The sequence below is a fragment of the Medicago truncatula genome, chromosome 8 (assembly GCF_003473485.1).
Source record: "Medicago truncatula cultivar Jemalong A17 chromosome 8, MtrunA17r5.0-ANR, whole genome shotgun sequence".
Lineage (NCBI taxonomy): Eukaryota > Viridiplantae > Streptophyta > Magnoliopsida > Fabales > Fabaceae > Medicago > Medicago truncatula.
In genome coordinates this window covers 45355451-45370450 of record NC_053049.1, presented here as the reverse complement: position 1 = coordinate 45370450, position 15000 = coordinate 45355451, and the positions used below count along the sequence as shown (strand labels likewise).

Here is a 15000-nt window from a genome sequence, read left to right as displayed (position 1 = left end):
GACATTACTTTTAATTTCATGGGATTTTTTACTTTGTTTAATGTATAAAAATGTTGGTTTAATTAAGTTGTGCATTTACGCCAATAGTTTTTTGTGATTTGAACCGTTACGATGAATTTCAAACGTTTGTGTAATTTGAATCAAATGTCGGTTTGATTTAATTATGAACAATTGTAAAAGATATTGTATTTGTCTTGTTTATGTCCGAGATTCAATGTTGTATGAATTATTTTGCATTTCGAAATGCTCTGCTTTAATTACAGGTTAAAACTGACTGAAAAATGGCTTGGACATGTTTTAGAATCATGCAGAGCTTACTGTTTGCATAACTGCCGACGTTTTCGCAGTTAACTGCAGCCGGATTTTTAATTCCTCGGCAGTTGTCGAGGGAGCAAAAACGTAAATTACTCGTGTGCTACATGGAACAATAATTCTCATAATCTGAACTAAAAAATGCAATTTTAACCATGAGATTTATCCAAGGGTCTCATGACAGAAAGGGAAAGAAGGGGCAATTGAGAGGAAAGAGAAACTTAGATCATCGCTTCCATCTTTCAAGGACTTCTTCACCTCTCTGCTTGGTTCCGTGCAAGTTGCATTGCAACCTCTTGCTTCATTTTCTGTTGGCCGCCGATAAACGCAGTGACCCATCCGATCCGAGGTCAGGCCGCGGTCGTCACAAACTGTGCGTAACTCGATAATTATTTTTTAACTATTTTTATTTCCAAGTCTTTGGATGAATCCAACGGCTTAAAATAAGTCAGGAGATACTAGTGAAGACAAACACTCGTCCTCCTCCTCCTCCTCCCGCATATTCACTTCAGAATCGCCGCACCGCTCGTCATTTCTTCACCACTCTCAACAGCAATCGGTACTTGCACCACGCACTCTTTTTACATTTCTTCGTTTGAAATGCATATTCCCATGTTATTCTATTCTGTGTGAATTTATTTATTTATTAGGTTAGCATTTCGTTATTTTATTGCAAATTTCTTCACCATTTTCTCCTTGCAGTGCAGCTCATAAATAATCTCACTATGCCACTTCCAATTATGCGAATTCGAATGCCCGTACTACACTACTCTTCTTACTCTGCCATCTTCACAACCCGATATGGCGTGGCTCTGCCATTTTTGCACCAACCAAGTTTCACTTATGTTTCCCACTCTTCTCACTCTCAACCACAGTTGCTCACCAAGCCACCTTTGGCGAATCCCGACGATAAAGGAGTATGTATTTACATTGCATCCAACCTTTCCCTTTTCTCATCTCAATTCTTTATATAAATTCTTATTGTCAATTAGTGCCAATGTTTCTTTTCCAGTACTTAAGAAATGCCAGAACGTTGGACGAATCACTTCTTCACTTCAACCAACTTGACCCGTCTTTGAAAAGTTCACGAATTTGCAACCATTTATTGGTGGGTTTGCTCAAATCCGGTCGTATTGATGATGCCCGCCAGGTGCTTGACCAATTGCTTCAACCGGATACCGGATTTCCTCCTGATGATTTCACTGGTCAAATTGTTTTTGGTGAGTTGGTGAAGAGGGACCGCCCCGGAAAAGGCTTTGCTGATGAGGAAATTGTAGGGTTGGTTACTAAGCTTTGTGAATATGGAGTTTTCCCTGATACGTTTAAGCTTACTCAGTTGATATCCAAGCTGTGCGGGAATCGGAAGAATGGTGTGGCGTGGGAACTTTTGCATGCTGTGATTAAGTTGGGTGGTACAGTTGAAGCTGCATCTTGCAATGCCTTGTTAACAGGGCTTGGACGGGAGAGAGACATTCACAAGATGAATGAACTGTTGGCAGAGATGGAAGAAATGAAAATACATCCCAGTGTCATAACCTTTGGGATTCTTATTAATCAATTTTGCAAGTCTAGGAGGATCGACGAAGCGCTGGGGGTGTTTGATAAATTGAGAGGTAAAGGAAGAGAAAAGAAGTGGATTGGTGTTGAACCTGATGTGGTCTTGTATAATACTTTGATCAATGGACTTTGTAAAGTTGGGAGGGAAGAAGAGGGTTTGAATTTGTTGGAAGAGATGAAAACCGAGAAGAAAAATAAGCCAAACACTATTACATATAATTGCTTGATTGACGGGTTCTGCAAAGCTGGCAACATTGATAAAGCACGTGAGCTATTCGGCTTGATGAATGAGGAACAAATACAGCCAAATGTGGTCACCCTCAATACATTGGTTGATGGCATGTGCAAAATTGGAAGGGTCTTTAGTGCAGTTGAATTTTTCAATGAGATGAAAGGCAAGGGCCTTAAAGGAAATGCTGTTACATACACTGCGTTGATATCTGCCTTCTGTGGAGTGAACAACATTGATAAAGCCATGCAATATTTTGATGAGATGTTGAGTTCTGGATGCTCACCGGATGCAATTGTTTACTATTGTTTGATATCTGGTTTAACCATTGCTGGAAGGATGGGTGATGCTAGTGTTGTTGTGTCGCAGTTGAAACGGGCTGGGTTTGGCCTTGATAGACATTGCTATAATGTTCTCATCAGTGGATTCTGCAAGAAGAAGAAGCTGGAGCGAGTTTATGAAATGCTCAACGAAATGGAAGAAAATGGAGTCAAGCCCGACATTGTCACCTATAACACTTTGGTTTCTTACCTTGGCAAAGCTGGAGATTTTGCAACTGCTACCAAGGTAATGAAAAAGATGATTAAAGAGGGTCTTAAGCCCTCTGTTGTCACATATGGGGCAGTCATACATGCATATTGTTTAAAAAAGAACATTGATGAGGCCATGAAGATTTTTGGGGAAATGTGTTCTACATCTATGGTTCCTCCCAACACTGTGATATACAACATTTTAATAGACGCTCTATGCAAAAACAACGATGTTGAAAGGGCTGTTTCTTTGATGGATGACATGAAAGTAAAGGGGGTTCAACCTAATACAACCACGTATAATGCTATTTTCAAGGGGGTCCAGGATAAGAGAATGCTGCACAAAGCATTTGAACTTATGGATAGGATGGTGGAAGATGCTTGCAATCCTGACTATGTAACCATGGAGATTCTTACTGAATGGCTTTCCGCTATTGGTGAAATAGAAAAACTGAAACTTTTTGTCAAAGGACATCGTGTTTCCTCTAATCCATCATCACTTCAAACTTCAATAACTTAGTAGTAGGCTTGAACTAAGTCAAAATGATTAGCTTTTATTATCTAAGCTCCAATTTTTGTATTTCTTTTGTGGTCATTTTGAAACCATTACACTCAAGCTGAATTCAAACTTCAACTGTACGTGTAAATTTATGATTTATTGGGGAAATGCTAACAAGTGTCATTAGGGCACTTGATAAAAAGTTTAAAGTAGAAATTTTACTTGGGATTTGTGTATTCAACACAAACATCAAAAAACAACTTTTTCTACATGAAATTTATCAATTGTTTCCATTTTTGAATCCTTACTTATTAGCAAGACTCTTTAAATTATTGTCGCTGTGATTTTGTTACATTTTCAAATAGGTTGCCAGCCCGAGATTATTAGTGTTGGTACCGGTGTTGAATGCTTAACATGCTACCTATATCACTATGTAAAAGAAATGATAGGTACTATTCTTTGATAGAAGATAAATTTCTAAAAATGGATGTCAAACGTCTTTCTCATAATACTTTCAGCAATGAAGGGAGGCAATACATGATACCTTCCACCTAAACCACCGAAGGTGGGAAGGTAAGCTCTGAATGTTGATTACTTAACAATGATGACAATGGAAACTTGTTTTAGCTGTCATTTGGCTTAAATTTTATCTGCATTAATGCTCTTACACATGATTATTTATTTAATCAAAGTTGTGTGTAAAAGAGGTGAGCACTTAATTTCTATAAATGTGTGCCACCATGCAAGGGGCTTCTGCTTCTTTCTTTTCTCCCTATGATTATTCCTATTTCTTATGTTTTCACTTACTATATAAATTACTCACAGGTTTTGTGTCAAGAGGAAATAAGTTGGGTTTTTGTCTTGAGGAAATAGTGGTGGTGGCTACTTACCAGTCCCCAGCAAAAGAAATGCCCATATACTTGCGCACGCGCATACACATACACACACCCCGTTATTATACGTTACATTCATCGTTATTGATCTTCACCTTCATTCATACTTGGTCTCTGTTGCTTATGCGATGGAAACAGTTATAAGACAAGAATCTTACAAAGTTTCATTTATATGCGACAAACATCATTGCTGATCATAAACTTCATTCTTACTCTGTCTTTGTTGCTCGTGTTGAATATGTAAGCACTTAGTAGAGTATATAGCAACAGTCAGTTAATAGTTAGTTAGCATTGTCTGATAGCAAATAACAAAGTTCGTTTCTGTTGTACAAGTGAGTTGCAAAGTTTCACTAACTGAATCCAATCAGTTAGGCTACACTGACCTTATAATTACTGAACGCCTCTTGTACTTCCAGAGTCAACTTTTCAGAATCCAATATTCAGAATATATTCTCCACTCCTAGCTGTCTGCTCGAACGGGAATTTCATCATTGTATTGTATGTATTTGATTCATTTGTGTTGTTGACTTCAGGTCAGAGTTAGCAATACTTTTGAAGAGAATGAGGGCTATGCTAAACTGGTATAATCAGAATTTTCTTTCTCTTGACTTTTTTTTTTTACTTTTCAGGATGTCTTCTATGAATTATTATTACATGTTGTACCTGCACCCATTGAGGTTTTTAATAAACAATGCATATAAGAAAAATTGTATCTTCTTTTTGAGTTCAATCAGTTAGGAAGTTTTTCAGATCTTCAAGAAAAGCAAAACAGGATTGTAGATTACTATCAATGTTATTATGGTACTAAACAAAGCTCTTCTACCACTGTAGCTAGCTGATTTCAGGTTTTACTTGGTCTGAGACACATGTTTTGAAATACTTGTTTTCTTCTATTTTGGGTGCTTTGTTATGAAACTCTTTTGTAGATGTAGGAAGACTCACGACATGGTTAATAGATATTATATTAGAGTATATCATTAAAGTTTTATTTGCCTTTTATAATCAACAATATGGTTCTTTCTGGTGTTCTTGTTCTTACATTTGACGCGATTGAATAAACATAATGTCAGTCTCTAATATTTATATAAGTTAGAGATTTTGACAGAATTATCCTTATGCTTTCCAGATAAGATTCTGTTGTATGCTGTATTAAATTTAGGTTATTGTATAGGTCACCCTATTTTGTTGGGACTCTGAAGTGCCGACTCAAAAAGGATCTGCATCAACAATCACACGATTAAGGTCTTATTGATGGTAAGTATCATGATTATTCCATAATTTTCTGTTTGTTTTATAATAATGATCATAGTTCTGGTTTAGCTTACTTTTACAATCGTTGATTGGCCATTTTGATTTGGGTCCAAACCGTGTTTTCCCAATAAACTCATGTGCTTATCTACACTGTCATTTCTTGTTATATCTGGCTAATGATGGGTGTTTTTATCAAGTACTTGAGTGTTTTGAACTTTACCCGATAATTTTGTATAACAGCCACTATTTTTGTCCTTTTGTTTTTGACTTGAATCTTGAATTCTTTTGAGGTTCATGTATCAACTTATATTTTTGCAAAGTCACTTGTTTTTACTTAAAAATATCATATTTTATTGATCATGTATCTTAACAATACCATTCTTAACATGATAGATTAGATCAAGAATTCAGCAAATAGGTCTTCCGATCCATTTGAATCTCGATTCGATAACCACGTTATTGAGATATAACATGGATCTCAAAGTTTATGTTTTTTTTCTTCTTAAGATTTGATTCCTTTCCAGTCCAGCTGAATTGATTTATGGCTCAAGACAATTCTTCTTTTCATAGAATTTATTTGATGTGTTCATAGAATTCCCCTAATGCATATATGTATATATTCACGTGTTTGTTTCCCTTATGTATATATTCATGTGTTTGTTTCCCTTTGTTTTAACGGGTATCATACACATATACTATTATTTGAACGCCTCTCACTGCTCATTCTAGTGGAACATATCCAAATATGTGATTGCTTGTGTATAATATCTCTCTGTCATGCAGACACCAGCTTTGCAAACTTATATTTGGGTGCATTTTGGACATGCATGTCTGTTGAATGTATTCATGTGTTTTTCTTGGACCAACTACCATGCATGTCTTATCAAGATTGAAGTGATGGTATCCGAATTGCATTGTCACTGCATATTAGAAACTGCTAACACTTCAGGGAAGCCATAAAAGCATATTAACCAGAAGAGTTAGCTAGGCCAAATGAGTTTTCCATGTTTAGTTTCCTTCTTTGTTTTTCCATAACATCGGAAGAGAAGAGATTAGTGGTGAAATAAAGAGGACAAACACTATAAATAGTTCCTCAAGCTATTTGCATGGACAGCTATGAATTACAAAGAAGTTTTCAATAAAATTTGAAATGTAAGGAATAGTTGTTTTTAGCAGAAGGAATACTATACTTTGAAAATCTAGCAATATTGTCTCGAATTGATTTACTTGAACTACTATATTTTTTATCAATATTTTTTTACTAAATTTTTCTTGTTGCCATAATTATTTTAATTTTCAGAGGTTTACGCAATGTTTATATTTTTCAAATTTTAAAAGGATTATGCATATGCTATTCAATTATACACCAAAATAAATTTAAATTCAAAGTTTTTTTTTGAGAGAAAATTTGAATTCAAAGTTGTTGAGTTTTTTTGACTGGATTAATAGGTGGATTTATAATTTACTATACTAATTTTAAAAACTAGTTAGAAAAGGACTAATAATGTAAAATCTAACTTGTATATTATTTTTCATTTTTTATTCTTTTGGTGTTCTGAGTTTTTTTTTTCTTCCAAATTTAATTAGGGAGAATTGACAAAATTTAATGTTTACATTACTTTTGCTATTTGTAAAAATATTTTAATATCGAAATTAGAAGAAAAGATGGCGAAAAACCGGATGCAAACTGATATTCTGATAGCAACACTTGTAGAATTGGGAGCAATGTTGATTCTCAACTGCAATGTATTACGTACCGCATGCAGTTCTACAAGGACGAAACCATGTAGGTGTGATACCTTATATTGATGTGGCGGATCTTGCAACGTTTGAGGACATAATGTACAGTATAATGTAAAAAGGTGACAACTAGGGTATCCATGGAGGAATAGTGGGTAATTTACCCCAACCAATACACATTGGTCACATAAGCACATTTTTAAGTGGTATCCATGAACTATCTTGACCCCACCAACAAATTGTTCATTTTCATTGGTTGGTGGGTAAATTACCCACCATTCTTCAAAGATAATCTAGAAAAAACCATGTAAAAAAGTCAAGGGTCATTTTTTTTTCCGGATAGATCAAGGGTCATTATTTCAACAAGCTTGTCACTTGTTATAATACATTCATAATATCTACCTTTGATTTATTAACAATGGATATTATTCATTTTACACTCTAAAGTCTAAAGTGAATTTGTCAACAACATTCTATTGTTGCACATATTTCTTGGCCACTTGGGGCTGTGAGGCTAATATCACACATTAAATCACGGGTTTTGAAATACTTGGAACAGCACATTACACCATATTGCACATAACCAAACGAGATTATATAAACACCAATATATAAATCGAAGTCATAGTATAAAAATGGACAAACCGATAGGAACTGTAATCTCATGTCAGAAATCCAAACTTGGGGGGAAAATGCAAAATAGTCAAATCTATATAGCAAGTGCATTTTCACCACACATATATGACTGCTTGATATAGCTTTGAATGTACGAAATTGAAGAAAACAACGGTTCCTGAAACAATCAATAGGTATCTAGACCAACACAAACCGCTCTAAATTTATTTATCACCTAGAATAACCAGAAGGGGGATATCCTTGTGGAGGATAAGCAGTAGGGGGATATCCTTGTTGTGGAGGATAAGCAGCAGAGGGGTAACCAGTAGCGGGATAGCCCTGAGCTGGTGGTGGGGCAGGTGGATAACCATAATTCTGCCCATATGCTGGTTGAGGTGCATACCCAACAGAAGGTGGAACTGGCTGATCAATGCGGGACATTTGCTGTACAGGAGGCACTGCCATCGCTGGTTGCGGCCCAAACTTCCCGTCACGCTTGTCCATTTCAACCTTGTGTTGAGTCTGCAAATAAAATTTGTTGAATTAATATCATAATCTCAAAATAAATATTGATCAACCAATTGCCGGTAATAAGTAACATACTTACCTGCATGCACGCACACACCCTACAAACAAAAGAAACATAAGTTTAGTACAAAACCATTCACTATAACGTGCACAATCAATTACAGTATTTGAGATAGAGTAGGTCTTACGAGCAGTAAACAAGGTCAGCCAAACAAGATAGTATTTGAGAAGCCTCAGAAATTTCCTCACTCCCCACAATCATGGCAACAATAGAGAATATGCATGCAACTTGGTTAAGGCAAAGCATGAAACCCTAAACAAAAAAATTGCATATGATTTAATATAACATCAATAAAAAAATGTATTTCAATGTGTATCAGTCTATGATGTGAGTATGAATGAAATTAAGAGATGAGAGTGGGAAGGGAAGAGAGAGTACAATAATGCAATTATCACACTGCGTAGTTTGAATGTTAAATTCATCTTGCAACAGAAAGCGAGTTGAGGCCACTGAATTTCCAAAGCAGAGAAAAACCTGAAACAACAATGCATAATAGTTAATTGACAGTTTATATAAACTAACCACAGAAAATTCAAGTGAAACAAAAAACTAGCTTTAAGGCAACCTGTCTGATCTTTAGTTAATGGTAAAGATACTGTTTTTTTTTTTTTTGCAAAAGAGAAATGAATTGTATTCAATGCACAAGAAGTGCAGAAAGTCTACAAACAAGGGTGAGGATTCACTAATTTTAAAGAGGGAATGGTACCTACCCTTCTCTCTATCTCTCTAATCTATTTTTCTCTTTCATCATTTCCCTCTAAATTTCTCCACACTTTTCTACTTTCTCTTTACTATTTTAGCCTAAAGTCACCCCAAATGTAGAGACCCACAGTTAGGGAATCCTAATTCCTACAAACAGACCCCAAATGAAGTCCAAAAAATTGTTTCACTTATAGCTCCGAGGCCCTTTTACAACTATATTCAAATAGAGACGTCTTTCACTTTAACTATATTTTCAGTACATTTTCATCTTTTCAACTATGATGAGTCAAGTCAACAACCTAAAATGAAAAGAAAGGTTAAATACTATAGTTGAACAACGGGTTAATAAATGAAAACCAACAACATACTTATCCACCACCTGAAAGGGTATTTTCAATCCTACGCCCTCATTTGAGCATGAAATAAATAATTTAGTTCATTATCAACAATGACATAAAAACCGGTGAAAAGAAACTCCATGGTCCAGATTCTCCATTCTCCATCTTGAACAAACGGTATTTCTATCTAAAACCTTGTTCATCAATTGTCAACAGAAATGATCCTCCAGCTTTCTCAAAATCCAGCTTAAAACCTCAGGTTTCCTTTCAAATATTAAATCTTGGTCAAGTTTATCTACAGTTTCCCACAGTTTAGGGATTTTTATCTCTTCTTTGAGAAGCTTTGCTCTGGGATTACACGGATCAATCTTCTGTAATAGTTTTTCAATCAATAATACGATTTTTCACTTCTCTCTTAATTCGGGTTTTGTCAATTTATCCGACCAGCCGGTTTCAAAGGGAGGGCTTGTAATACCAGAGATAGAGGACATGTGGGCCAAGAAGGCCGAGCTGCCTGACTTCAAGGGAACTGACCCTCTTGGGCGGGTTGTCAAAGGCAAAAGTTCTTTGCAGAACAAAAATCCAATTACCTGATAAATTGCAATCAATGTTGTTGATGGCAGATGTCTCAAAATCTACCATATAAACAAACCATTGCAGCCTATTGTACCGCAACTCAATGGCGGACAACCCTTCGCAAATAGCCTATGGCGGTTGTTAAAAATCTACCATATTAACAGTGGGCATTTATGAGTATGGAGTGAGTGTCCATTGTTCAAGTATTGGTGTTAAGTATGGAGCGTGTGTCCATTGTCCAAGTATTTGGTGTTAAGTATGGAGCGTGTGTCCATTGTCCAAGTATTGGTGTAGAACAGACAGATTTAGCAATATGTTTGACAAGTTGATTTCCTTGAAACAAGTCAGAACAGAGATTGAATCACAGACCGGGACTTTAGAACACTCAATGGAAAAGCTGAAGAGGAACTATGGGTGTGTTTGTTTCAAGTTTACCAAATTTATTCCAAGGAATTTAGGAAAAATATGTTTGGTTAGCTTTATAATATTCCTAGAAACCATAAAAATAGGGATTATAATAGGTAAACTATTTATGAATTTATTCTATCTCCATAGGAACTTTATTCCCACCCTTTTCCTCGGGAAATTTTTTCTATTCCAAGGAACATTTTATACCCGGGAATAAAATTTAGTAAACTTGTAACAAACGTAGGCATATACATTCCTACCATTTTATTCCCGGGAATTAACAATTATAACTTGAAACAAACACACCCTATGTAACGACCAAGGAGGAGAAAGGGAGCAGCAATCATGTTCTTTAAATAAAGATGAGGAATGACGACAAGTTGAATTGTGGTTATGATGGGACCGATATTTGGTCACCGAGTATGCTGGTCCAGCTTTGCACCATCCTCCAAACTGGCGTATCTAAAACTGAACATGGCATCAACAAGAACCATACAATGGTACATATGTTGTGGAGGCAAAGCGGAAATTGGATGTGGCAAAAACTGAGACTCAAATCGCGGGAGATTCGATCACGATCCCACCACATTCTGATGCTGGTGCACCAGGAACAGACCAATTGATAGTCCCATTGGGTCACCAATCACAGAATATTGACAATTTTATCTATATTGAAGAGAAAAGGTTGGGGAGTGTGAAAAATAAGGCCAGTTAGGCAACATAAATCAGAGGTAAGGCTATAAATGAGGAAATAAACGACCTTGAAAGGAAAGGAGATAGATGAGAGGTGGATTTAAACGGTCAAGCATAAATCAGATGACACATTTGACCGATACACTCAATCGTATGGCACCGATAAAAATTGGAAGTATTTGGGATTGTGGCAGAGATTAACACTAGGAGTGTTTTAATCTCTCGTTACATCACGAGGGTGAGTTTGTTGTATTCTGCAATACCTCAAAGCCATAACACGTAGATCACTCTTATTCATAAGAGGTGAAAGTCCGACTATATAGAAGAAACTATCAAGACTTAGAGGTCAGTGTTTGGAAAAAGACATGATCTATGATAGACCATTATGGCAATATTTGATTCATGTGGCCAACCCACCTAGTGAGGTGAGGTTTGATTGTTGTTGTTTTTCACATTCACTATCCCAAATACAACAATAAAAACAGCAGCAACAAGCTTAATATTGTAAATTTGAAACAATTTACTAGACTAACCACAACCCTATATACATGTATTTTCTTTCTCTATTACTTCCTGCCCTGGTCATATTATATGTCTTTGACTATTATTTCCACATTATATGCATGGGCTTAAATCATGCAATGTCTACGGCTTCATACTTTCATAACCCCAACCTACTCTGACTAAAAGAGCCAGAGGGAAAGTCGACCTTGAAGAACACCCATGGCAGCATTTGCAGATATCAGGTATGTAAAAAAAATAAGGAAAACAAGTAAAAAGTTTATATACCTCAGTACAAAGGCAAAATTCAGGACATTTACTTTCTCCACACCTACCACTGCAGGGCATGTAACCAGCACAGCATGTGTATCTGGAACAAACAAGATAAATATATATCACACAACCAAACTGATATTCATTTTGGAAGTTTGGAAAAGCAGAAACAGCACCAATTACCTTGACATATCATCATAAAGGGCTCGTTTGCGAAGCAAGTATGATACACATGGCGCACTATAATGAGACAACAGAAATTTAAATTACTATTAGGAAAATAAGTAATAGATTACATTTATGCCTCCTTTTAAGGAGGAGTAAAATTGCAATCAACTGAAAGTGCATTGGAGCTAAAAAGTACTAATCACCAAGTAATGAATCGGGTCTTGGATGAATTCTTTAAACAAAGTACAAAGAGATACTTGGAAATGGAAACTAGCTCAAAACACCAAACAGACGCAGTGTACTATCGAATTAAGTCTGAATGATCATCTAAATTCAAGGAACATACTTTTTTCAATAACCCTGACTATCGCATGACTGAGAAGGCTGATAAGCTCAAGGTGCGACAGAAAGCACATTATGATCAAATAAAGTTGAAAAAGAATAAATTATTCAGCTTGATCAACTGGTGATGAGCATAAATATACATTACAAATTGTCAACTAAATCATAAGTAACAATCAACATAAATACAGGCCATCAAAAAATTGCTCAATGTGTATTAAGCAAATAATAATAACATATGAAGCACCGATGAAACCGATAATAATTTGAGAAAATGAACTATTTGAATATAATCACATAGTATGTCAGTATTGGAAGTCTCTGACAACACCTGACTGACACCATATAAGAGGAGTTGGAGCTAAGAAATAATAACTATAATCAACAGAGTACGGAGATTCCATAAAGCAAACAGTAATTAGAGTAATTTGAATAGTCAATGCAAGTCAACGTATATGCAATTCAAGATCTAAAATAACAAAAATTAGAGAGTGAAAATAAATGATGATGAGATCTGAAGAGAGTGTTTTGGATGACATACCACCACAAAGATAAGCAGCAATCTGCGCGGAGGAGAATTGAGTAATTAGATAAGAGAAATGGAAAATGAAATAATGATAATAATAATAAGAGTGATGAAAGTGTGTTTGCTTGCTTACATGGAGTATCGACCTGGATAGTTCTCATGAGATCAGTGTGCCATAGATTCCGGTAATTCTGCCGGAGTTGCATTTTCTCAAGATTCTGCTGATTCGCCATTTCTTCTTCTTCTTCTTTTTCTTTGCCGGAGGAGAAGTAACCCTAGATAGATAGATAGATCTGAGAGAGAGAGAGAAAAGAGACGCGTATTTGAATTTATAGAAAATGAAAAAAAAAAAAACGAAATAGGAAACAAATTAATTGTTCTTTCAATCAATTGAAGGAATGAATTACGGTGTAGAGAGAGAGAGAAAACGCGTGGGTGGGGGTGGGGGTGGGTTTTAGAAAATCAAATGGAATTTTGAATAAGGCAAAGTCTTTATTGGCTGGTTTTTCGACCTTTTCACTTGGCTTCCTGGCAGTTACAATAGTTCATTCATACCATAGCTGACCTGACTCACTCTTACAAACCACGCATCGTAGGGTAGGCTCATCTTAATTCTTGCTTATCGATTATCCCAACGTTTACCAAGTGGGAGTAGTTTAGTTTGTTAGGCATGCATTGTGGATTTTTTTTTATCAAAATATTAATAATTTGATTTAATTTACATTTTGTTTACGCCTAAAAGAAAAAGATGTTGTCCCGTGAGCATAGCTCAGTTGGTAGGACAATGCATTATTATATGTAAGGGGTTGGGGTTCGAATCTCAGACCATTAAGCTACCTAAAAAAAAAAATGGTAAACAATTGAATTTAGAGCGAGTAAATTAAAGGTTAGACCAAAGCAAATAGTTGAATACAAAATAATCAATTTTTTTCTCAAGTAGAGATCCATCAAGGCTTTGGGTACGTATAAACAACTAATCAATTTCGATGGAACTTGACAACCTATAATTTTACTCATATTTCATGTTTATAACACCACTCTCTAACACAGAGGTGCTTTCTAATGATGAAATGTACATATGGGATAAGGAAACAAAAATCATCGTGAAAGAGGGAAGACCAAGTCAAAAATAGGGCGCCATATATTCTAGCAATAAAAAGGATCACACTACTTGTACAAATAGTCGAGAAAGAATAAATTATGTAGTCGCAATGTTTTGACCAGTAGGATCAACATTTACCTACAAATACCACAATTGTATAATTTTCAAAAAACACAATCGTTTTCGTTCTGCTTTACTTTTCATTCATGCATTTCTTAGTTAAGTAGCTCCAAATATACAATTGACACTCTTTAAACAATTTAAAAAACTTATGTCGAAAAACATAATTTATTCCACAACGTAATCGTTGGAAGCACAAACAAAATTACAGCTGAATGTTAATCGATAGTCTGTTTAACTTTTAAGTTCAACAATAAATATAAATAAAAAATGTTTTCTTTTACATAAATAAAAAGTATATTGTCAATTCTTGACCCAATTTGCAAGAAATAAAGTTTTTTTTTTTTTTTTTTTACAAAAGAAATAAAGTATGATGTCGATTGTAAATTTGTCCAAAGAATATTCGATCAAAATTATCATAATAGTTTTTTTTTGGTTACAAGTTATCGATAATAGTTAACGTTTGAGTTTTTTTTTTCTTTGATAAAATATATTTAACTAATTACAACGTTAACAAGGTCATGAACCTTTCGAGCATGATAAATACTCCAAAAAGTGAAGATAGGATCAAAAGAAACACTATATGTTGAAATTCTTCTCTACCTTTTTTTTTAATAAAATTCTTCTCTACCTTGTTCCTTAACAAAGCTTTGATCAGATCCAAATCACCCCGCATCCGTTGCTAGGTATACAATGATGATGATGATAATATCTTCTCAAACAAAATTATGATGATATCAAATAAATTAACTAGGTAAGCAAAAAAATTACCATCACTCCATTTGTGCCCAACAACAAGAAGTGAATCGTCGCTATTTCTCCTCCTATTTTCTCAAGTTTCAAATCTCAACCTTTTGGCCAACAAAAAAGTTTCAAAATCTCAATCCTTAACTAGTGTTTCTCCTTTATTATTTCAAATTTCAAAACCTTCCCCTCTATATTTCAATCATCTAGATATTCCACATTTTTTTCTCACATTTTTTTCAGCATGAGAGAGGATCATGATTTTTTCTTTTTTGAAGTTAGAGAGGATCAT

General features: G+C 35.2%; 2 protein-coding genes across 5 annotated transcripts; one reads left to right on the top strand and one right to left on the bottom strand.

Annotated features, from left to right (window-relative positions):
- Positions 1-475: 475 nt before the first annotated feature.
- On the top strand, positions 476-3434 carry LOC25502083 (pentatricopeptide repeat-containing protein At3g61520, mitochondrial). Of its 3 annotated transcripts, none has more exons than XM_013591627.3 (3): positions 476-871; positions 1020-1229; positions 1325-3434. In XM_013591627.3, the coding sequence occupies exons 2-3, from the start codon at positions 1038-1040 to the stop codon at positions 3146-3148; spliced, it is 2016 nt and encodes a 671-aa protein (XP_013447081.1). In that variant the 5' UTR covers positions 476-871; positions 1020-1037; the 3' UTR covers positions 3149-3434. The 3 variants fall into 3 exon arrangements, with proteins under 3 accessions (XP_013447081.1, XP_024629451.1, XP_024629452.1); XM_024773683.2 differs by having other exon boundaries at positions 1015-1229; XM_024773684.2 differs by lacking the exon at positions 476-871 and having other exon boundaries at positions 1092-1229; positions 1305-3434.
- Positions 3435-7584: 4150 nt separating this feature from the next.
- On the bottom strand, positions 7585-13365 carry LOC25502081 (uncharacterized). 2 transcript variants are annotated; one of them, XM_024772798.2, is made up of 9 exons: positions 13150-13365; positions 12876-13035; positions 12758-12779; positions 11890-11946; positions 11722-11803; positions 8594-8689; positions 8343-8467; positions 8234-8252; positions 7585-8148 (listed from the first exon to the last, which is right to left on the bottom strand). In XM_024772798.2, the coding sequence occupies exons 2-9, from the start codon at positions 12973-12975 to the stop codon at positions 7858-7860; spliced, it is 792 nt and encodes a 263-aa protein (XP_024628566.1). In that variant the 5' UTR covers positions 12976-13035; positions 13150-13365; the 3' UTR covers positions 7585-7857. The 2 variants fall into 2 exon arrangements, with proteins under 2 accessions (XP_024628566.1, XP_013447079.1); XM_013591625.3 differs by having other exon boundaries at positions 12876-13017.
- Between the last annotated feature and the right edge of the window lie 1635 nt (positions 13366-15000).

Bases quoted from the DNA above. Each gene is read 5' to 3' on its own strand.
- LOC25502083 (XM_013591627.3), top strand. From the start codon at position 1,038: ATGCCACTTCCAATTATGCGAATTCGAATGCCCGTACTACACTACTCT. The intron at 1,230-1,324 runs GTATGTATTTAC...TTTCTTTTCCAG, and splicing joins CGAATCCCGACGATAAAGGA to TACTTAAGAAATGCCAGAAC.
- LOC25502081 (XM_024772798.2), bottom strand. From the start codon at position 12,975: ATGGCGAATCAGCAGAATCTTGAGAAAATGCAACTCCGGCAGAATTAC. The intron at 8,690-11,721 runs GTATATAAACTT...TTGTTGTTTCAG, and splicing joins AATTTTGCCTTTGTACTGAG to GTTTTTCTCTGCTTTGGAAA. The intron at 8,468-8,593 runs GTACTCTCTCTT...TTTTTTGTTTAG, and splicing joins AGTGTGATAATTGCATTATT to GGTTTCATGCTTTGCCTTAA.